The sequence below is a fragment of the Mustela nigripes genome, chromosome 5 (genome assembly GCF_022355385.1).
Source record: "Mustela nigripes isolate SB6536 chromosome 5, MUSNIG.SB6536, whole genome shotgun sequence".
NCBI classification, from domain to species: domain Eukaryota; kingdom Metazoa; phylum Chordata; class Mammalia; order Carnivora; family Mustelidae; genus Mustela; species Mustela nigripes.
The window spans coordinates 50,395,474-50,418,748 of NC_081561.1; the positions used below are offsets into that span (position 1 = coordinate 50,395,474).

A 23,275-nucleotide genomic window follows, 5' to 3' on the forward strand; every position below is an offset into this window, starting at 1 on the left:
CAGGTCATGATCTCAGGGTCCTGGGATCAAGCCCCACATTGTGCTCTTTGCTTAGCGGGGAGCCTGCTTTCTCCTCTCTCTCTCTGCCTGCCTCTCTGCCTACTTGTGATCTCTGTCAAGTAAATAAATAAAATCTTAAAAAAAAAAAAAAGAATGGATTATGGATTATTCAGGGAAATGTTGAGAATACTGTTTCTGAATTTTCCCAGGAAATACACCAACATGTGGATCAGCAAGCAGTTCTTCTGAAGTACCAGGCTCAGCTAAGAAAAAAGATGGGCAACACCGATGCGTCCTTACCTTGGAAGCAGAGATGATCTTGAACTGCCCATGACTTACTGTTTCTTGTCTCCTGAACATTAAATGGACACCCTCCCCAGCGAACATTTGATCTTTCCAGACAGCAAGAAAGAAATGGAGGGATTCAGTCACTGACATGGTATTTCAAAAATTAATCTGAGTTACCAAAGTGTGATCATTCAAGAATGGACCGTAATCTTCTAAGGCAACATTTAACAGCACTTTAGTGTGTACTTATTTATCGAGAGATCTTAAAGGGCTGGGGGAAGGGTCTCACTAACCACTTAGCACATACGGCATTTGGGCATCCTGCAGCCATGCACCCATCTCCAACCAACTGCAGCATGGCTTACGAGGGAGCCCTGCAGCAGCCATCAGGATGTTACTATATTTATTTGGGAGAGTGAGTTTCAAGGAATTGCCAGGGTCCTTTTCCAAAAGAGGCGGGAGTGTATCACCAAGCCATAAAATATAGCAAACATTAAAAGAACAAATAACCCAAGCATCCAGACGCAGACCTACTGAAGTCTCATGGGACTCCAAATAATTTAAATGTGTGACTTGATTTCTGCATAGGCTAAGAGGTCACTGTTAGGCCCTAACCAGATTCGGGCATTTAGAAACATGATGATCAATTTAATAGTGGAGAAGGGTTTTAATTGCCCTAAAACATTTTCTACATATTCTAGATACATATGAGCTACCACATACATTTTGGCGTTTCTAGAATCATATTTTAAGATTAAAATTGTGTAATGAAGTAATTTTAGTCGAAGACTGTCCCTCTACCTAGACACGTTTGCCTTCCAAAGTGTTTATAGCTCTTCTAAGAGCAGCCTTGCATCGTTAAAATAGTCCTCTCTGATTTAAATTTCTCACACACACTAAATTCACACAGTTTCCTACTGGCTGACCAAAACAGTTGTGAAAAGCAAGATGGAAAAAACTGAGAGTAGACTCCCTAGCAACTCACAAACAGTTATGCAAAAACAAAACAGAGCTCATGCTGATCGCTACATTTTCACCCCACAAACTGAACTAAATATTAAATTCTAATATTAATCCAGATGAAGAACCACAAACACAAGGCCTAATTTTGAAAACTTTCTGAATCGCCCTACTGTTTAAGGAACAAGAGAAACCATTAGTGTCCAACTGATTCTGCTCAACTCCCATGGTCTGCAGTTACCCCTCATCAAATGCTAAAGCCTAACAAGTCTGCTTTCTTTGTGGCGAGGAAAGGAAAAGCTCTCTCAGAGCTGCATCTTTAAGCTGCTCTTTCTGAGATTCTTTAAATTTTATTTTTACTGTTTACCAGCAAACTTAGTAAGAGGCCAACCTGACATTCCTGGTGCTCATTTAATGTAAGGATATACACCTCAACACACACACACACACACACACACACAAAGGAATGTACCACAGTGCTACATGGTGGCCTATAGGCCACACAAGGAACCACTCCATTTGCTAACCACAGCATCCATCTAAGGACACGGTTCTTTCATTGTGACGAAGCTCTTTAAAAACTTTCTGTCAGTGGGCTTGTATGGATGACCAGCTGGCTCCCTGGGATGAAGGCCACAAACCAAGCACTTATTCATTCAGAACATCACCCCCTCAGGAGTTCTCAAGAATCAGAAATCTCTTTGTGACATGAAATCAGCAAGAACAGCTTAGAAACATTCAAGAAAAAAGGAAAGGTAGGAATCCTAAAGGAAATGAAGAATCCCAAAATAAAGTATGAGGGACAACAGCTTTCCTTCCATTCCTAGACCTCCAGGAAATAACCAACAGCTCCAAGCATCCAGACAAAATTCCATGAACCCGGCTCCATACAATGTCGTGAGGAGTTCTGGGTTCCCAGACTTCTGTGTTACTGGCCCCGCCTCCTGTTCCCAGCTGAGTCGAGCTTTCTATCCAGATACCTATAATTCATTTTTCTGTGTTGTGGCTCACTATCCCATATCATCAGCACCAATGGGGGTTGGCCCTGACCTGGTACCACTGCCCCCTTTTCTCCCTGGAAAGCACCTTCCACAGTCTGGCAATCCTGAGGAATGACTCATCAAGGACTTCTTTGAAGAAAGAATATCTCCTATGCATGGATTAAAGCAATTTAAAATTAAAATGCTACATTATGAGAGCCGACTTCGACAAGTCTAATTTCAAAAACTTTCCAACACAACTTTTTACAAAAGCAGCTCTCAAATAATGAGAAACGCTTCCAAAGTGGTAGGTACTAGTCTACATACATAATGTCACTTACTCCTTTAACTCTGAGCCAGGCGACCACTTTAATTTCACAAATAATGAACCTGGACCACAGAGAGTTTACATCCCTGGACTCAGTTTACAGAGGTGTGTCCACCTGTCTACTGTAAACAGTAGGGCCAAGAAGCACGGTGGAATCCAAGGTCTGTAATCCCAATTCCCTGATTTACTGGTTGGTTGTGTGAGTTCAAATGAGTTGCTTTGCCTATCCATGCCTCGGCTTCCTCAACAGTAAAAGGGGGTAATAAAAGCTATAATCTCTCTCTCACAGAACTGTAGGGATAATTACATAAGTGAATGCAGGTTAAGCGTTTAGAACAGTGCCTGGCATGCAAGAAATGTTTAATAAATGTAAGCTACCACTACTCTTAGGCCACCACATTCACACACCCTCCTCTATATCCAAGTTAGTGAGACTCTTCAAATCTAAGACACTCAGATCCAATTAGACGTCCTGCTGCCTTTGGAGTGTATGGTTAGGATGGAGCTCAATGCTGAACAAGAATCATGCCAATACAAGACTTTTTTTAGACTTCTTTCTTTTTAGACTTCTTTCATTTTCGAAAGGAGAGAAGGACCACAAACAAAAAGTCATTATACAAATAAATCAAGAGATGGCTAGGTGGCTGGAGCCCAAAGCTTAAAGCGCCTCAAGAAGAGACCGTAAGTACTAGCCAGCAAGTCCAGTAACCCACATGCAACCAAGTACTCAAGCTACTATGCAAATACAGCAAGTAAATTCAAAACAACTGTTTCATCAAATCATTCATCATAATCAAATCATTAAAAACAAAATAAAGCAGAAAAGTAAACTGAAACAAGAAAGGGCTGTATGGATTTCGGGGAAGCTCAGAGTGTGCAAAGCAAGTCAAGACTCAAGGTGGATCTGACCTGGGCACAAACAGAACACAGGGTGGGAAGGGAGGGCTGGGACGCCCTATCACGAGGAAGATGCTGTGTGCATCGGAGACTTCTGGGCAGCCCACAGCTCAGCTCACCAGCTCTCCTGGGGGGTAGCCTGCCTGGTTCGGCACTGCAGGGGGCTGCGCTGAGGCAGGATTCCTTCAGTCCTGGTCCTGCAACTAGATCCCTGGGCTTCCTTTCCAGTGCCAACAGCCTTTGATTTTAACTATGAAAAAGGAAGGAAGGAAAGCAGGTGACACCAATTATCCATGTTGCTTTTCGTTGGCCTTTAAACGAGAGCTTCCAACTCTCAATTGGATTATGTTCCAAACACTCATTTGTAGGTCACAGACGGAAGCTAGGAACACACACCCATATGCATAGAAACAACATTACTTGCCATGATTAAGCTTTCAAGTGAGCCTGGAAGTCTACTCGACCCATAGCAGTATAAATGTGTCTTCTCAAAAGTTTCCAAGGGCTGTCCACTAGTCCCAGAACAGAGTACAAACTCCTTCTTAATCTCTATTCAGAGAACCCTTAACCTGGGCATATTCTATATTACCCACCATCAAGGTTTTTGTAGGTTTTGACAACTTATAAACTGCCTTCTTCTGTGTCATGCCACCAAAGAACCAGCCAGTGAGCAATCAGTCATTACGAACTGAACTTTAGAAAGGCAACATGGCCCTTCAGGCCACACCTGCATGCAGCCTCTCTGGCTGCCAGTCCAGTGTCCTGTCCGATCTACCTTCTGCCCCACAACTGCCCTCATGGTCGTTCTAAGGTCAGCTGCCACACCCACAGACCCGTGCACCCCACTTCTAGCCCCAGTGACTCACCTGCTATGAATCAGCCTTCCCTGTTCCAAACACCCTTTTCCAGCTATCAACATCTTACTCAGCCTTAAAATGCTACACCCTCTCGGAAGCTTTTCTACCCTATCACCCGGGCAAAATTCAAACCATTCCTCAGAACATTTTGTCCGTGCTCTTCCACTAGGTGAATAAGCCTTTGGGGTATTACACACCACCATGCCCCTCGGAACACCTACCACAGCTCGGCTACACAATAAATACTCGACCTGAGGTTGTCCGTGAAGTGGCCTAACACTATTTTGGCTGTTTTTTTATTAAAATACTTACTAGAAAATGAATGCTACATCTTAATTCAGGATACTTAGAGCCTATCTATGCTCTGTAAGCAACACTAGCCCCACACCCACAACCTCGAGTCAGGAAAACAGGGGGGAAGGGAGGAGCGGCTTTTGTGTCAGAATGGAGAGAACTAAACCATCCAAATTTTAATAATTACTGGGGCATTTATTAAGCATGGATTCCTAGGTCCCACCTCAGACCTAGTCATTCACCATCTTCAGAATAAAGGGCTTAGGGATCTGAGAGTTTAACAAGCACTCCCAGTTAACTCTTTTGATCAAGTAAATTTTGGGAACACTAGCTTTGACTACTGGGTCTCCAACCTGGCTACAGGTTAGAATCACCGAAGTATGCCTTCCCTGAGGTAGAGTCAGGGTTAAACCATGCATTCATTACAGGGATGATAGAGTCCCCAAGAGGATGACAATTAATGGTGGGGTAATTTTAAAAGTCTTACCTATGACAATGGTCTGGGTTCACAGTACATCTGTGGTATTAAAATTTCATGATGGAAGGTGCAATTAGCCAAAGAAGCTCCTGTGGGGGAGAGGGTGGGGGTTATACCCGAACACGCACACGTGTGCACATGCAGCAGAGTGTCACCAGGCGGCAGAGGCAGCCCCAGATGAAAAAGAATAGTCATACAGATGAGCCAGGAGAAGAAAGGCAACTGTGATCATGCCCTTCCTCTGCCTGAAACATCCTTCAGGATGTTAGCCAGGAAGTTAATCCAAGGGGTAGAAGCCAGCAATAACCAGAGAAGGAGAATGGAAAAACATAGGCAATAAAAAAGTATATACCATAAGAAACCAGAAAGTAGAACAACAAAATATAAAAAGTCCTACTTTTAGAATAGCTTAAAGACAATTCAGTTTATGGTCCTAAAAGCTGGGCTATCTCCTGTCCCCCACTTGCCCCAGCAAACCAGTTCTTAGCATAAGCCTCAGGTTCCAAGACTCCATCCTCAGAGAGTCTGAGCCTGCACTGGGGCTGATGCACTTTCATTTATAAAGTTCCCCAGGTGATTCTACTGAGCAGCCAAGTTCTGGAAACACGATTCTAGACCTGCTTTTATAAACAAATAACACAGCTCCCTTCCTCTTCATAAAGGTCTTCCATCTCCCCACCCACTGCTGCTCTATTTCTGAATGCTGACTCAGTACAACTTTTAATGCTATTTGGCCAAAAAATTCTTTGTTTCTAAAGCCACTATGAACTTACCCTGTTTCTATACCTCCAGGGACAGAAAGCATACCTATAATGTTTATAAGACTCCCTATTTTCCACACCAAAGACTTGTCTGCCAATTCCCAGTGTTAATTTTTAAAACAGCAGCAGTAGAGAGAGTTCGCTGAATAAGAGAGGTTGAGCCTAACATGGCATCCAGATTCCACGGCCTAAGAGGACCAACCAGCTGCCCAAAGTAGCAGGCTCCTATATAAGTATATTTTTAAGGCAAGGCAGCCAAATTTTAGAACCTGGTCACTTTTCAAACATTTCTTCCTCCGTGTAGACCCATGAAACTTTACAACCAAAGTGTATTCCTCCCCCATTACATATTCAAGATTTGGAACCTACTACTATCATGAAGCATTCCTAAAAACCACACAAATCAAAAGTGTAAGGAAAACTTCACACATCTTCTCCATGTATGGTTGCCAGGCAAAAGTGAGTACTTGCCAGGATACCAGACCATGCTCAGTACAGAGTCACCAGAACAGCAAAGCTAGTGATAAGAGTTGGTCACAACCTGTGAAGAGCTGAAAGTGGGTCAGGAGAGAAGATTTGCAGGGAATGTCAAATGGCCTCTAAATATTCGAAGGCTTGTCACACGATCATCAAAGGATGAGACTTGTTTGGTATGGCCCAGGGGCAGGAAACTTAAGTCAGAAAAATGTCCCTCTATAAACTGAGCTAAAATGTGACAGGGTCCTGAGAATACAGTGAACCCTCAGTGTAGGCACAGCCCAGAGGACTACTTTGTATGGTTTTATGAAGCAAACTGATAAATCCGATGGACAATTGATCTAGAAAGTGTCTTTCTGACCCTAAGATTCTACAATCACTATTTCCCTACCATAATCTCCTCCTCCCACTCAAAATCCACCAAGGTTCTTAGATAACAGTTTGTGATATGCACTCTGGCCTACAATTACCTAGTACCAAGCCCAGTATTTGCAAGAAGCAGCAAAGCAATCTACAGGTTATCTGGGGTCAGAAGACAGCATCCAAAATTCATGTCAGAACATGATGTCACATCCCTTGGAGAAAAAGAGGAAACACTGACGAAGTCAGGTAGCAAAAAAACAGCACTACTTTCCTTGAATACTGGACGGAGGGAGAAAAGAGTGTGGCAAGACAGCATCATTGACTTGGCTTTTTCATGAGGACAAATGCTGCGATACATTCTTTATGGAAGGATTCGCATCCTTCCTTATGAGTTATAAAGAATTTTTAAATATGGAATTTTAATTGATTCTTATTAATAATATTTTCTATGCTAACAGAAGCCCCTTGTCCTATTTTTAAATTTTTTTTTTAAAGATTTTATTTATTTGACAGACAGAGATCACAAGTAGGCAGAGAGGCAGACAGAGAGCGAGTAAGGGAAGCAGGCTCCCTGCTGAGCAGAGAGCCAGATGCGGGGCTAGATCCCAGAACCCTGGGATCATGACCCGAGTCGAAAGGCAGAGGCTTTAACCCACTGAGCCACCCCGGCGCACCCCCCCCCCATTTTTAAATTTTAAAAATAAGCCTCCTAGATGAGAACATTGAGAGTGGGAGAGACATTTCTGAGTGAAGTGCCGAAATGTCTCAGACAGAGAACAAATGACCATTGCTTTAACTCTGATCGTAATGAGGATCAGGGAAGATGGAGAGTTCAGGAAACCCTAAAAGTCTGAACTTGGGAGATGCATTCTAGCATCCAATCTATTTTCGTGTCTTTGTGATGGCTGAGCTGGAAGAGCCAAAGGACACATCATATAATAGGGTTTGCTCAAACACCGCTTCTAGCACCTAAAAGGCTCACCCTCTAACTGGGCTCAGCCTTCCCTACAGATAGGAATGAGTTCATACCTCCCTGGAATATACATGTGGGTTAAATGTCTACAAGAACAAGACACCACAGAGAAGTGTATTCCCCATGAAGCCATTGTTCCGTTGCATTATGAAGAACCATATAGTACCAGGACCCAGAATGGAAAAAATGGAAGGAGAATTCAGTTACAGTCAAGGAGATCTCAATACTTTGCCAGCCACAGGGAGGAGGCCATTTGTCTGGTAATCCTGAGCGAACCACAATCAAAATGTGAACCAACTGCTTCACTGTCCATGCATCTAGTAGGACCTGGCTATCAGCCTGGCCACCCTACAAGCACTGAAAACTTGCCCTCCCTGGCAACCTCGAGGAAGACATGCTTTCACTGCTCAAAGTCATTACTTAGGAGAATAATGGAAATACCAACAACATTCCGGACTACAGAAAGACTGATAGAATAAGCCTCACCTGATTTTGCCTTGACCTCTTCCATTCCAAGGGTGTACCTGAATGAGTGAGCTTTCACTAGCTTTTCATGGGCCTTTATTTTAGTGTTGCCCATCTGTTTGAACACTCAAGAGGCAAGTTTTAACCACATTCTTTGGTCTCTCTCTGGCATCGGAGCCTTTGCTATTGCTGTATCCTCCCCAACTCCTCTGCAATTTTCTTCCCTCGATTGCTATGTTCTTCTTGTCAAGGATCTGTACTCTTTACTGGCCACCTGACATTTTAACAGTGGATGAGCTATTCTTACAGGACCTAGAAATATACAGCTGGGGTAGGAACAAAGAGAAAGTGGTATTTCAATTCATGACAAGTGCGGTAATTATATTTCCTGTAATAAATTTATTTCAAAATAATCACTGACAAAGCCTAAGCACTTTTGATTGGCCCCATTCAAAAGAGGAGGGAAGGAAACAATCATATATACCATATATATTTTAAAATTTTTTAAAAAGCCTAGCATTAGAAAGCAGAGCATTAACCTTGACGTGTTTCCAAAGTCAATCTTGCAATGCAGTGTTAATAACATGGGCCAGAGCAGTTAACTGAAAAAAAACCTCCTTTCCAGCCATCTTTAGTAGGGCATGAATCTGCATAGAATCTGGGAAAGGTTACCAAGGCACAATAACCTGAGAAGGAGTAAAGAGAATGTATTAAAAAGGAAAAAGCAAGAGATTATTTCTCAGATAGTTACCAAGACCATCCCATATTCTCAGAGTAGAGGAGATACAAAACAGAACAGTACCACCATCATAAATTGTGTGCCCCTCAAAAAGCAGTGGGAGCTCTCAGTGACAGGTACAATGGAGTCTGCGAGTGACAGGTACAAAGGCGAGTCGGGTGACTCAGCCTTTAGGCAGGGAAGGCATAGGGCTGAGAGTCCAGGATACTTGGAGGGGTGCTCAAAAACGCTGTATTGTCTTTGAAGGTGAAAAGGGAAAAAATGGATAAAGTAACAATGAATCCAGCCTGAATTTTATTTGTCTATCACAAACACAAAATATGACCAATAATAATTTTATGGGGGAAGGGGCCCACAAAAGCAAAGTGCCCATGCTAGAGCCCAGGAGAGCTGTATCCACCTCTGCCTGTAGAGAAAAAGCAAATGCTAGAGAGTTTCTTGGGTCTGAGGCAGGCATGTGAGAATCTACAGGGCATTCAAGTGAGGCACAGCATTAACACAAATGATTTTCCATAGTGAAAGCTCAACAGTGAACTCTATTACAAAGTAAAGAAAAAAAATAACTTGCTTTCAATTGTTCAAAGAAAGCGTGGTGCAAGTGACAGATTCTTAAGTGTTCTCTAAATGACAGAAGATAAGCTCTGACACCGGAAGATCAAGTAAGTTAACAGAGCCTGAAGGAGATCCTTCTATGTAATAATAGCATTGACCTTCTAGTGCGTTGCCTTGTTCTTTTCCCCTACTCACTTCTGTTTCACTTTAAAACTGTCTTCTTACCAAACTGTGATTGTACTCTATGTACAATTCAATGTCTTGCCCTTTTTTTTTTTGCATATTATATCAGAATAATTTCCTAAGTCCCTCAACAGAACATCTGGAATGCACCAATGTCTGCGTATGCACCTCTTACGGTGTCCTAGACAAAATGCCAAAGGATAAAATGGAGGGACTCAAGGCTGGTTCAACAATCAAAGTCAACCCAAAGCATGCTGACTAATGGGCTCATTAGCTACCTGTTGGACCGACTACAGGGCTATGACCCAGGTTTTAACTAATGAATTTAAGACACTGATACTCATCAGCAGAGTGCCTACTATGTGCAAAACTGCACTACATGCTTTATACACATGGACTCACCTTACCCTCATAAAAAGCTTGTGAGACAAAGATTTTCCCATTTTATACCAAGGGAAGAGGATAGGGATGGAAGTTCAAGGAAGCTGACGATCTGCTGAAGGTCAAAACTAGCACACAGCAGAAGAGACATCTCAGTTCCGTCTCTAGCTCCTACCTTCTTTCCATTTGATGGCACTTTTATTCCACTTTCAGGGTTCCTGAAACGAGTCAGTAAGTTGTATAAAAATCAGATGGAAGAGGATCTCTTTAAAGGCAGTTATAGAGCCAATGTGCTAATCTAACAAGATTAAATTGAGCCCTGAGAAAAGCAGTCTTACAACTGGATCCAAGGAGACTAAAATTCTGTACAGAATGATGGAGACCTGACCCCAAATCAGCATGCATGAACAAAACTTGGGGATGGCTTTACCTATAAAGCTCAGCGTTGATTATAAGAGTTGCATAACCAAAGGTATACACACTAACTAAACTATAAGCTCACTATGAATCCAATAGCTACATATGCATATCTATATGCTTTAGGACTACATTCATAAAAATATTATGCCCAGACTGAAAGAAGTGACAGTTTTTTGCCCTGGGCTGGTGTATCTTCTCTGGGGATCACATTCTACAAAGTTTTGGCAAAAAATAACATCTCTACAAAAGCATAACCAGGTAAATTAAATGGACTGGAAATTTTTTTTTTTTTTTTTTTTTGAGTATGAGACTAGATGGAAGGGTGGGTAGGGCTGACTCAAGGACAGAGAGGACAGTGGCTTACATTCCTTCAAACACACAGAGCCCCCACTGACCTCACCCTTCCATCTGACTTGACATTTCTTTGGCCCACGCAGTGGAGGGTTTGCACTCCTTTACAGATACATGAACAGATAAAGTACCTTCCCAATCCAGGCCTAAAATATTGACGATTCTGCTAACAGCAATTTAGACTTCTCCCCCACAGCTTACTTCATATCCACTCCAGTCATCATTCAGGCACTTCTGTGAAGAAAAGGCAGGGACGCCATTTCTTCAAGTACTTTTCAAGGCCCTGCTGAATGACATCCACCTCCCACTCCTTCCTGCCAGAAGCATAAATCCAGGGAAGGATAAGAAGATAAACGTGACTGGCAACAAAGGGGCGTGCTGAGACGTAAACCCGGAAAAGCTATCTGAACATCGGTTCTGCAAACTGCTTTTGCCTTATTAACCCTCATCATCTCAGCACTTCCACCTAACTCATTTTTCCAGCACAACACCCCAGTCACCATCTGACTCTTAACTGCCTCCGTCTTCTATGGCTCTCAGCAATTCTTTCCTTTGATCTTCCAGGGCTTTAACCTGGCCTCTGATCATTCCCCAAGCTGGTCACCGCTGCCTCTTCCCCAGTCTCTCCGCCCAGCAGTGCAGCTGGCTGGCGAGTCCTCCCTGGTGCTGCTCACTGCCCCTGGCGGGGTCTGTGTCCTCCCAGATGGCTTCAGACCCCACATGTGCTGCACAGAGCCTTTAGCTGCCCTAGGTGAGTTCTGATGCTCTGCCTCAGATGACTCAGACCTCAGAACATAAGAACACTGATGAAATAGGATTAAATGAGGACTAAAGTACCCACTGCCACTTCCTAGAAGTGAAAGGAAGTAAATCTGGCAAATCACTTGTATGACCACGATGCTGACTCCACCAGGAAAGATTCAAAGGCATGTTCAAAAAGGAAGAAACAATTTAGGAAGTATTTCTGATTCCTCCCTTCTCTTTCTCCATGATCATCACATCACACATAAACATGCAGACACATGGTCACTTAGAGTTTATCACTGTTCTGTTAAAAAGAGTTACTGTGCAAAGCAACCTACACCTTTCTTTTCTTACAAAACAATGTATCGAGAAAGATCCTCCATGACAACTAAGGAATAAAGCTCTACCTCATCTTTGTAAGGATTGTACAAGACTCATGGCACATTTGCATCATGATTTATTCCACCATTTCCCTGACAGCATTCATTTTATTTGCTTTTCCTTCCTCCCCAACCCCCCTGTTCATTTTTTGTTTGTTTGTTCTTTCGCCACCACAGGAATGCATTAATAAAAATCCTTCCATATATATCTTGACACACTGGTATTTCTATTTTTAAAACAGAATGCCATGGAATTGCTGGGCTTGATTTTTCAATTTTAAAAGATATTGCTGAAATGGCTTCCAAAAGGGCTATTTCACTCATATATCTACCATTGCCCTACATCCCAGAGGCAGCCTTTTAAAAGATCATTTGTATTAATGCTTGTATATCCACGACTATCTCTGGAAAGATACAAAATAATAGAAAAGCAGCTTTCTGGTCTGAAGAGAAGTACAGGCCTAGGGAAAAGGGAAGGGATACCCACTTTCCACTACACACACTTTCTTCATTGGCTTAATATTTTACCATGTGCCTGTATTACAGGTTCAAGATATAAAATGCTCTTTAAAATATTAGTAGACATTTCAAAGAAAATAAGCATTATCCTTACAGTATTGACTCCATGCAACTAAATGTTGTTAAGTTAAAATAAATGGAATTTGGTTTAAATGATCCTTTTGGAATACCTACGTTACTCTACATTTTAGGGACATAAAAATTACAGCCCCTTCCCTCAAGGAGCTCCGAGTCCAGGAAAGATAAAGACCCGTGAGCGGCATCTGCAATGCCCAGGTGGCAGCTTAGATGCTCAGGGTGAAAGACGACTTTAGGTTTGCTCGGGAGCCAGGAACTGGCATGCAACTGAGGTGTTAGACAATCACCACCTCTGGTTTACAAGAGACTTTTTTCTTCTGCCTCTTTAAATGTTTCTGTATTTGTCAGTTTCAAAATGGGCATCAATATCACTCCCACAGTCAGGGCCAGAAAAAAAAAGGCACTCCCGCCCCAAATTCAATTGCCAGTATCAAAAATGTTAACCCAAATGAAATTTTTTTAGCTTTAAAGTTAAAGCATTAATTAAAATCCTGGCTATCTCTTTTTGTCTTAACTAATGTGCTACCACGTTTTTAAAAAGGAAGACAGCTGGATTTTTAGAGGACACTCAGGCTGTGTCAGATTGCCCGGCACATGAGAAAGCATTCACAAGAAGTAGTGCAGGAATAGGAAAGAAGAGGTGTCATTGTGTCCCTTCTCCTTCCCTCTAGTCTGCATGAGGTTATTTACAAAGAAAAGATTTAGTTTACAAAGTATCCTGGAAAATATTTAAAATCTTGAAAGCATTTAAAAATCTTATCCTTGGGAATAAGGAACTGTAATATGCTATTTATATATCCTACTGTAGTAAAGCTATATTCAAAAGCATTAACAAGTTTAGCATTACTTTGATTTTGGTAATTCAAAACGAACATAAAAAGGCTTTTCACAGATTTCTATAGTCACAAGGAACTTAGAATTTCCATCTCTGATTTCTCCTTCCCCACATGTTTCCTTTCTTAAGATTCAAGGACCTGCAGGGAGAGATATCATGGGGATCAATTCCTAAAACAAGTCTATATCTTCGGTTAGGTATCAAACAGAAGCATTACCATATAATAAGAACACAGACCTAACATCTATTTTGTAGTCCAAGGCTAAATTATCCTGAATATAATTACCATCCCAAGAATGAGGAAACATACCAAACAAGAAAAAAAAGTGCCCTTTGGTACCATGCTCACCATAATTTGCATGCTAAAAATATCTAATAGCCCAGCGTCAAAGGCAATGAAGACTAAAGCCTCTTTTACTTTAAAACTGCTTCGAAACTTGAATTACATTAGACACACCTTCATGCATTTGCCAAAAGAACTCACGTTATAAAAGCAGAACTTTCAATTAAAATTTTAAATGATTAGCAAGAAAAGAATGCAGAGTTGTTCCACTTCAAAAGTTACAAAGGGGAGATGAAAACGAAAAGCAGCAACATGCTTAGGTACTTGTTAAACCTGCTTAGATCGGGATACAGGAAGTGTTTTGTTTTGACAGGACCATGGGCCAAAACCAAGGCATTATTTTTCAGTGCTAGCATTAAAAACAAATAAAAATAAAACATGTTGTAAAAAGTGGCCTGCCTGTCTTTCCGGAAGATCAAGATCATGTTGGCCAAGAGGAAACATTTCATGGGGACCACTGACTGTGCACAGGGCACCCCGTCTTCACGTTCCTGTGGTCACAGGAGAAAGGGAATTTAACCTAGATTTGTCCATTGAAAACTGACACATTCATTTCCCTGTATGTGGAACAAGCACAGGCCAAATGTATCTTCTGGAGAGTCCCTGTGCCTTGGCAGGGCAGGTCTACAGACAACCGTCACCATGTTTCAGTGACCTGAGGGGAGAGGATGAGACTTGAGCAAGGCCTCAGAAACAGCTCCTGAGGACACTCTCAGCTGTGTGTGTATGTTGGGGGAGGGGGTGGTATATGTGTGTACACGCAAGTACGTAGGAGGAAGAAGCCCTAAGGTACAGTGTAAAACAAGAGACAGGCAAATCTCAGGTTATGAACTTGGAATTACAGGCTGTGCCAAAAACAGCAGCATGAAGCAGAACAAAGGGGCTGCCATCACCCATGTGCCCCACAGAATACTGGACTCTAGAACACAGGAGAAAGCACAAAATGCGATCCTTATCCTCAGGGGTTAGTTATATACTCCCACTGACAAATATGCCAACTTCAGAGTAGGGATAGGGATCCTTTATTTCCAACAACAGGTAATTAACACGGTTTATACCCAACAGAGCTGGGCGCTTTGTGTATTGTAAGTGCACTCCTCATAATGCCCTCCCTTCGTACTATCACCATTCTCATTCTCAAACAATGACAAAACCGAGGCTCACGGATGTTAAGTAACTTTGCCATCTTTCCAAAATCACGTAACACTAAGTCTCTTGAGTCTCCAAGCCCACTACACCAGCGTTTCTCATTCTGTGGACACAGGATCACCCAACATCATTCACCTGGGTCACCTGCAAACATTACAGATTCCTGGGGTCCCACACTGATGTAATAAATCCAAATCTCTGGAGATAGAGCCCTAGCATCCATGTTTTAAAACAACTCCTGGGGGCACCTGGATGGCTCAGTTGTTAAGCCTCTGCCTTCGGCTCAGGTCATGATCCCAGGGTGCTGGGATCAAGCCCCAAATGGGGCTTTCTGCTCAGCGGGAAGCCTGCTTCTCCAGCTCCCACCCACCAACAGAAGTTCCTTCTTGTTGTGTCTCTCTCTCTCTGTCATATAAATAAATAAAATATTTTAAAAATAAAATAAAAAAACAACTCCTAGCTGCTTCTGATAAAGAACCAACTCTAAATGAGCCACTGTGGGGCCCCCGCAAGCGATTTGCCAGTGAGAAGCAACCTGGTTCTTTAACAGATAGTGAAGTTTAGCAACAGGCTGTGTGTATGTGTGTGTTTGCACTCTTTAAAATCATCACTTAGGCTGGCTCAGTCAGTAGGGCATGCAACTCCTGACTTCAAGGTTGCAAATTCGAGCCCCACATTGGGTATAAAGATTACTTAAAAATAAAATCTTAAGGGACGCCTGGGTGGCTCAGTTGGTTAAGCAGCTGCCTTCGGCTCAGGTCATCATCCCAGCGTCATGGGATCGAGTCCCACATCGGGCTCCTTGCTCCGCAGAGAGCCTGCTTCTCCCTCTGACTCTGCCTGCCACTCTGTCTGCCTGTGCTTGCTCTCGCTCACTCTCTCTGACAAATAAATAAATAAAATCTTTAAAAAAAATAAAAAATAAAATCTTAAAAATTACTTAAAAATAAAATTTTTAAAAAAAAATCATCACTTAGGAAACCCATTCCCCAGTGGTTCTTAACCTAGAGTTTCCAGAGTTCAGCAGGTCCACAGTGACAATAATGCAGGTCCCAAGGGCTATTTTAGTATTTCGAAGGCCAAGAGAAATTGTACATTCATCTCCAAAAGACTAACTAAATGTCTTTGGAAATGTGAAATTTTAACTGTTAAGCCATTTAACAGATACAATGTATCTAGAAGCAAAGTCTTTAAAGCTGGGCTGAAAGGCACATCTGTGCACCTCTCACCCCCACCCCCAGGGACACACAGCTGAGCAGCACAGCCAACACAGTAGACTTACTTCACGGTCACACTTCCCTTTCACACAGAGCTATGATCTTGCCCAGGCCAATCCATAACCTTATTCTTATTCAAGAACCCAGTTCTTACCCTGTCCCAACACTAACCGCACCATCAAAGGGACAAAGATCCGCAAACACAGGTGATGGCTGAAGTTACATGTAGGTGGTCTGCAGACAAACAGTGCTTTGAAATTTGAGTAAAACCCACGAAGTGATTAATTTGAAGGGCAAAACATGCATTTGGATGTGAAATACCTAAGTTTCACTGTCTATAGTCACAACTCATTAATTCACAAATTTTAAAAATTAAGAAAATATAAAATTTTACTGAATCAATAGCAAAATAAAACAAAACAAAAACTACCCATTACTTTAAACAACTAACTTGGCCTGAACCCTGTAAAAAACTGAAGAGGAGATAGAGAAGTAAATACAGAAAGAAGAAATGAGAGAAAAAAGGGCAGGAAAGAAGGACACCTGGGTGGCTCAGTGGGTAAAGCCTCTGCCTTCATTCAGCTCGGGTCATGATCTCAGGGTCCTGGGATCGAGCCCCACATCAGGCTCTCTGCTCAGCGGGGAGCCTGTTTCACCTTCTCTCTCTGCCTGCCTCTCTGCCTGCTTGTGATCTCTCTCTCTGTGTCAAATGAATAAATAAAATCTTAAAAAAAAAAAAAAAGGGCAGGAAAGAAAATGCCATGAACAAGCAAAAGAGAAGGTATGAATCAAGAAAGAAAGGAGTTCAGGGCACCTGGGTGGCTCAGTGGTTTAAAGCCTCTGCCTATGGCTCTGGTCATGATCTCAGGATGCTGGGATTAAACCCCTGGTATTGGGCTCTCTGCTCAGCAGGGAGCCGGCACCCCCCCCCCAACAACCCCGCCAGCACCTGCCTCTCTGCCTACTTGTGATCTCTGTCAAATAAATAAATAAAATCTTTAAAAAAAGAAAGAATCTTTAAAAAGAAAGAAAGGAGTTCAAGAATAGTGAACAGAATAAAGGATGCAGGACTTTTGGAAGAAGCTAGCTGATTTTTTATCACGATCTGTAGTTCACTTGAGCCATAGGCTTCAGATTACCATCACTGCCTATTAGCTCCTACTGAAAAACTAATTAGCTAGTTAGTTCTTTATCTTTCAGACCTCCATCCTACAAACGGAATGAAAAAAGGAAGGTAAGGCATTTACCTAGACTCTGGGATTCAGTTCACAAACACCTCCCACCCACCTCCTTCCCGCCACAGTCCTAGGAATGTCAAGGGGTTTGTACAGCAGAGGGCACAAACAGCCCAAGTCCAGTCTGTACATCTGATAAACAGTGAATGTTTAAAACTGTTGAATAAGATGTCACCACCTAAAAACTGGGAGACCTCACATAAAAATTCTGATTTTCAGGGCAAAAACAAAAAACAAATAGCAAGCAAGCACTGAGTGAAGCAGCACATGTGCGTGCACTTGCGCACACACACACACACACACGCACACATATACGCAACAGGCCTGCATCCCCATGTGACAGGGCTGGGCTGAGGCTGAGCCTGGGCCACAGTGATAATGGCTCTCCTCATATGCCGCACGTTCTCTCTTCTGCTACAGCTCTGTCTGCAGCTAGACCTCCTGAGACTACACTGTCCAAAGGAGTCTGCCACAGGTGTCTGGCCTCATGGCTCCTAATGGAGGTGACCCATCCAACAAGCAAGCCTAGCAGCTCCCGCTGACTTCCACACCCACTGCACATTACCATCCTCTCCTGGGTCCCCGCCCTGGAATCCTGACCTCACCCAGAGGTGCTTCCTTTCCCCTACATTCAACTCCAGTATTTCGGATCTGGCCATGACCTCTCCCATGGCTTCATTTCCATTATTTTCTCCTGACCATCAGCCTCTTGCTTAAAAATTCCCTTCTTTCTCTGCTTATGCAGCATCACAAATATCTTTTCCATCAGAAACATCAGTGGCCTCATTCCCTCCTATCCTGCCACCTAACAATCTACCTTTCTGATCCTGGAATGGTATGGTTGAGCACGCTAGAAGGAAAACAAAAAACAAAAAACACACAAATCATGAAGGCTGCTGGCACCACCAGAAATTCTCACCAATCCAGGGAATGCTCATTAGCTCCCTTTCCAGCACCCACAGGCACCCCCTGCTTAATCCCCACCTCTCACCTAGCCACTGCCCTATCTCATCTTTCCCTGAGGAAAAAAACCACCAGACTCACTCTCTCATTTATCAACATGCTTCCTTTCCCTCATTCCTCAAATCCAGTAAGAGGTACACAGTCACTGAAGCTGAAAACTCAACTGTTACCCTATTATACTTGACCCCTGCAACCACCAGACTCTCCATTTCCAATGTGGTCAGTCACCAAGTCGCCTATTTGCCTCCAAAGTATTCTCCCAATCTCCAGTCTTGTTCCCCTCAAAGCCATCCACAATCTGCTTCAAGTCTGACAAGACACCCCTGGGCTTAAACTCTGGTGACAACAAAACAACAGCCAAGCTCCCTCACCTGGCATTCAGAGCCAGCCATGATGGGGCTGCTGCCTGCCCTCTGACACTCTTTCTCATGCACTTCCCACAGCACTTGGCTGTGTTGTCTCTCCAGCCCTCCACCACCAGGAACCTTTAGCCACCAGCTCTAAAACTGGGCCTTCATCACCATCTGCTTGGATGCCATCACTAAAACCCAACACCAAACAGAGACTGGCATTCACTTTTGCCTCCCCGGAGCCTAACAACGCAGTGGGCAGTGCCACGCCGGCTGCGTGAAGATCTCAAGGCCACTACCTGACCAGATCTGCCAAAGTAACATCTCACAAAGAACATCAGCCTTTGGAGTCTCGCAGACCTGGGTTTAACCCCAATCAGGTTATTTCCCACATGAGTGACATTAGGCCTGGGCATTGACTCGGTTTTCTCACCTGTAAAATGGACCTTTTAAAAGTCCCCCACAGGGACGCCTGGGTGGCTCAGTTGGTTAAGCGGCTGCCTTCGGCTCAGGTCATGATCCCAGCGTCTTTGGATCGAGTCCCACATCGGGCTCCTTGCTCAGCAGGGAGCCTGCTTCTCCCTCTGCCTCTGCCTGCCATTCTGTCTGCCTGTGCTCTCTCTCTCCCCCGCCCCTCTCTGATAAATAAATGAAATCTTTAAAAATAAAAAATAAAAAATAAAAGTCCCCCACATAAGGCTGAACCTAAAGACGGAACAAATTCTGTGTAAGTGCCTGCAAGTGCAGCTGGAAAACTGTGGGCAGTCAGTGTAGAGCTGCTACTCTCACTTTCCCAAAACTGCAGCTGAGGCTTCATTCCACTCTCCCAAGGCGAGGGCAGGTTATCCCGTGTGTGCAGGGTGTGGGCAGCCCAGCCCACAGCTTCAGAAACACTTCCTGCCTCTTGGCCATTTTGCTCCTCATTAACACCTCCACTCAGAGGCAAGGGGGAGAGGACCTTCCTTCTGTCAACATGACTAATGATGTGTTATCTCTCTGTGCTACTGTTGACCCTCTGCCAACAGGACGTGCTGACTCAGCCCACACCACCACCTCACTCTCAGGTGGACAGCCAGAGGATGGGTTCGCTGGCCCGAGAGGCAGTCTGGGGCTGCCCAGAGATCCTCAGGAGACGCTGGGCTCGGACCAACCCAGACGAGGCTGTGGCGCTGGCACCGTCAGCCCCTCAGAACTCACTACACAGAGGCACTAGAAGGAAGCAGTCAGACACATAAGAAATGCCTGAGGATTTATGTACCTAAACTACACCATAAAAACAACAACAACAACAAAAAATACAACATTTTTTTTTCAATGCAACAGACATTTTTGGAGCATTTCTTTTGAATAAGGCACTGAATTCCCAAATGTCTGGGACAGAGACACATAAAATCAGTCCCTGATGACAAGGTGAGGGGAATATACAGTTGCACAACAAAGCCCAGTCCTGACAAACAGTCTGAGAGAAGTGAACTGAGAAAGGGTCAGGGGAGCATGGAGACGCAGATGTGACTGTAGAGCTGGGTAGACTTCATGGAGGTGGTGGCATCAGCACTGAAGAAGAGCATTCCGAGCAGAGCACTGACAAAGGCACAGAGATCGGGAAAACCTGAGACCGTGCAGTCACAGAAATTTAACACTTAAAATGTATAAGAGAAAGTACCAGAAAGTACTTAAAACATACATTAGAATTTAACAATTTAGAAAATAATTTGGTAATTTAATCTTTGTATTTGGTAATTTAACCTTTATAATATCCTATTTACTTCTGTTTTCCTCTCATGAAATTTCACACATAGTGAGAATAAAATCTAGGGAAAAAATGTCTACAAGTATGAGCTTTTTTTTTTCTTTTTTTCAAGAATACTTTGAAACAGAAATCTCTCCTACTAGAGACCTTTCCTGAACAGATGGTCCTTGTGTTTTTGGCAGAAGACATGGGTTAAACCAGAGAGAGACATAACAACGATCCACTACTCACTGGCGGGAAACGAGGGTATCTGCAACAGTCAGCCAGGCTCATACAGTCTGTCTCGCCTGCCTTCCTCCAGCGGCAGGCACTACACCCCACATCCAGCCCCAAACCTCTTATGCCCATCCTTGCCTACCTAAGTCCCACTTAGAGCGGAAAAACAAACAACAACAGACAAGGGGAGGCCCCATGACTCCATTGATGACCCTCCTGGAGATGCCACTCTATGAGGGGCTGTGGCAGGATAGAGGCTCAGTTGGTCCCACCGAAGGCACACCAGTGCCCCATGCCACCACCCCGCTAAAGCAACCCCACCAGCACCTTCCTCCGAGCTTGCTTATAGGTGAGGTGGCGACAGGCCTACTGAAGGCATTTTAGGTTGCAAAGCTTCTTATTTGCAGCCAAGAGTATTCCAGATACACTCCTCTATTTCTCCAGGACAGACCCTCTGTCAGGAAAAACCACCAGGGAACTGAAACCACAGAAGATCCCTGACGCTCCTCTTGAGCCAGATTTACTTGGGATCTACATCTGAACCTTGCAATAAAACACTAAGATACATACATTTTAAAAAGGCTATAGAAACTACACCTCAGCAGCAATAACCCTCGACTTCATTTACCCTACAAAAAATACATATATAATTTTATACATATATATTATAGATTTCAAATATATATCACAGATTATATATTTATATAGAGACTACAGATTTTACATATATAGGTTATAGATTAAATATATAATTTGATCTATAATCTTTCTATATAATATAGATTATACAGATTTTCTTTTTCAGTGGTTAGATACTAAGGAGAGGCAGGGATGGGTTAGGGTGAAGACTTGGTATAGGATTAGCTTCTTTCTTCTCCTGGCCTCAACAGAACTCAGTGAATCACTCAGCAGAGATGCAAGGCATACGTAAAAACCTCTTCTTGCCATTCTAGAATGAAGTTACCAAGAACAAGGTATGTAAATAATTGTAACATGCCATGCACCAAGGCAGGTCTATTGTAAAGCACATATTTTCTGTTAACTTCATCTCAACGGCATCCATTTCCAACAGTACTGGAATATATGCAGTGCCAAAAGGCACATTAGAACCTCTTGATGATAATAACCTTTAGAGTCAAGGCCAAGAACTGCCTCATAAGCGAATCAAATATTTGAGATCATGCTTTGAAAACAGAGACCAAGTGCATAACAGCTGAATAATTAGGACCAGAATTAGTGAGGGTGCTGCCATGTGATACAACCAGTGTTCATTATGTTCAGTGAGACCCACAGGTTTTCCAAATGGATGTGCTTTTCCTTCAGGAGTTTGTAAGGCTGCAGCTATAAGTTACTTGCTGAAGGAGAGAAATCCAGCACCAAAGAATGAGGGCCACTGATCTTCTTTTAAAGATTATGCTTGAGTGAGCATATTAATTTTTGGTGACCTGATTCTTAAAATGATATTTCAGCTCAGCTCTCTTTTTCTTAACGAGGCAAAAATAACTCAGGCATCAGGGGTATCTCTCTGTTCCCTTTCACAGAACAGACACAACTCCTGGCCCATCAGGTGGCTCTTCATGCAGATGACATGGTCACCCATACTTAACCTTAAGGAAGGAAGACATAGTGGTTAGGAGTAATGGCTCTTGAACCAGACTGCATCTGCTTAACCCCACGCTCTGCTGCTTACTGGCTGTGTGACCTCAACAAGCTAATTCATCTGTGTCCCAGTGTCCTCAACAGCAAAATAATGCTATTTATGTAAAATGAAGTAATGTTTGTTATGAGAATTAAATGAGTTAATCAGAGGAAGTTATTTAGAACAATTCAAGGCACACTGCTCAAAAAAAAAAAAAAAAAAAGTTTGCTATCTCTATTATAATTATCATTACCCAGACTTCCTCTCCTAAGTTCTAGGTCTCATAAAAACTCCTGACGTGTCCCAACTGAAGTACTTACCAGTTCCTAGTTCCCATGCTGCTATATTCCCATTCCCAGTCCTCTCTAACTCAGTAAATGGCTCTGCCACCCCCCAGGTGACAAAACCAAACCCTGAGTCCAATACAGCAGCAGATCTTCTTGACTTGACCCCCAAGATATAGCTCATTACTCATGCTACCACCCTGATCCAAGTCACCGTCAGCTGTCCTCTAGAACCTTTCATTAAAAAGCCTCCTCTCCCAGTGTCCCCACTTCTCTGAACTCTTCCTCCCTGCAGTCTCTAACCAGCAGACAGAAGGATATTTCTATAGCCTAAGTCAGCTATCCTATGGCTTTATGATGTGCCATACTTCAACTGACAAAAATCATCATCATCATCATCATCATCATCTGAACTCCTCAACAGGGTCTCAGAGCCCTGACATACATGAACCCCACTAACATGTTCACCTTGATTTCCTACTACTTGTCATACTGTGTTGCAGCCTCACTGGCCCTCTTGCTGCCCATAAAATGGCCAAGCTCCTCCACAAGTCTATGCAAGGACCTCTGGCAAATTCACAGCTGCCTCACTGAGCGACACAAACGTCACCTCTTTAGAAAGACCTCCTCCCTCCTATTGCTGCCTACCTACCTCCAGCTCCCTATTCGGTTTTCTTTACAGTTTTTATCCTTATCTGAAATTCTTATTTACTTTTCCACTTACTGGCTGTCTCCCTTACCGGGAATGGAAGCTTATAAGAATAAGGCAAGATACCTATTTTTCTAGATAGAACAATGCCCAAAGCACAACCAACACTCAGTAAAT

General features: G+C 43.1%; 1 protein-coding gene across 1 annotated transcript in view; it reads right to left on the reverse strand.

The window, feature by feature from the left end:
* LRRC1 (leucine rich repeat containing 1) overlaps positions 1-23,275 on the reverse strand; it is a 135,805-nt gene that overhangs the window by 99,709 nt on the left and 12,821 nt on the right. Inside the window, exon 2 of the mRNA XM_059401545.1 lies at positions 3,573-3,703. Within this exon, the coding sequence (XP_059257528.1) occupies positions 3,573-3,703 (131 nt within the window). The remainder of the gene's footprint in view (positions 1-3,572; positions 3,704-23,275) is intronic.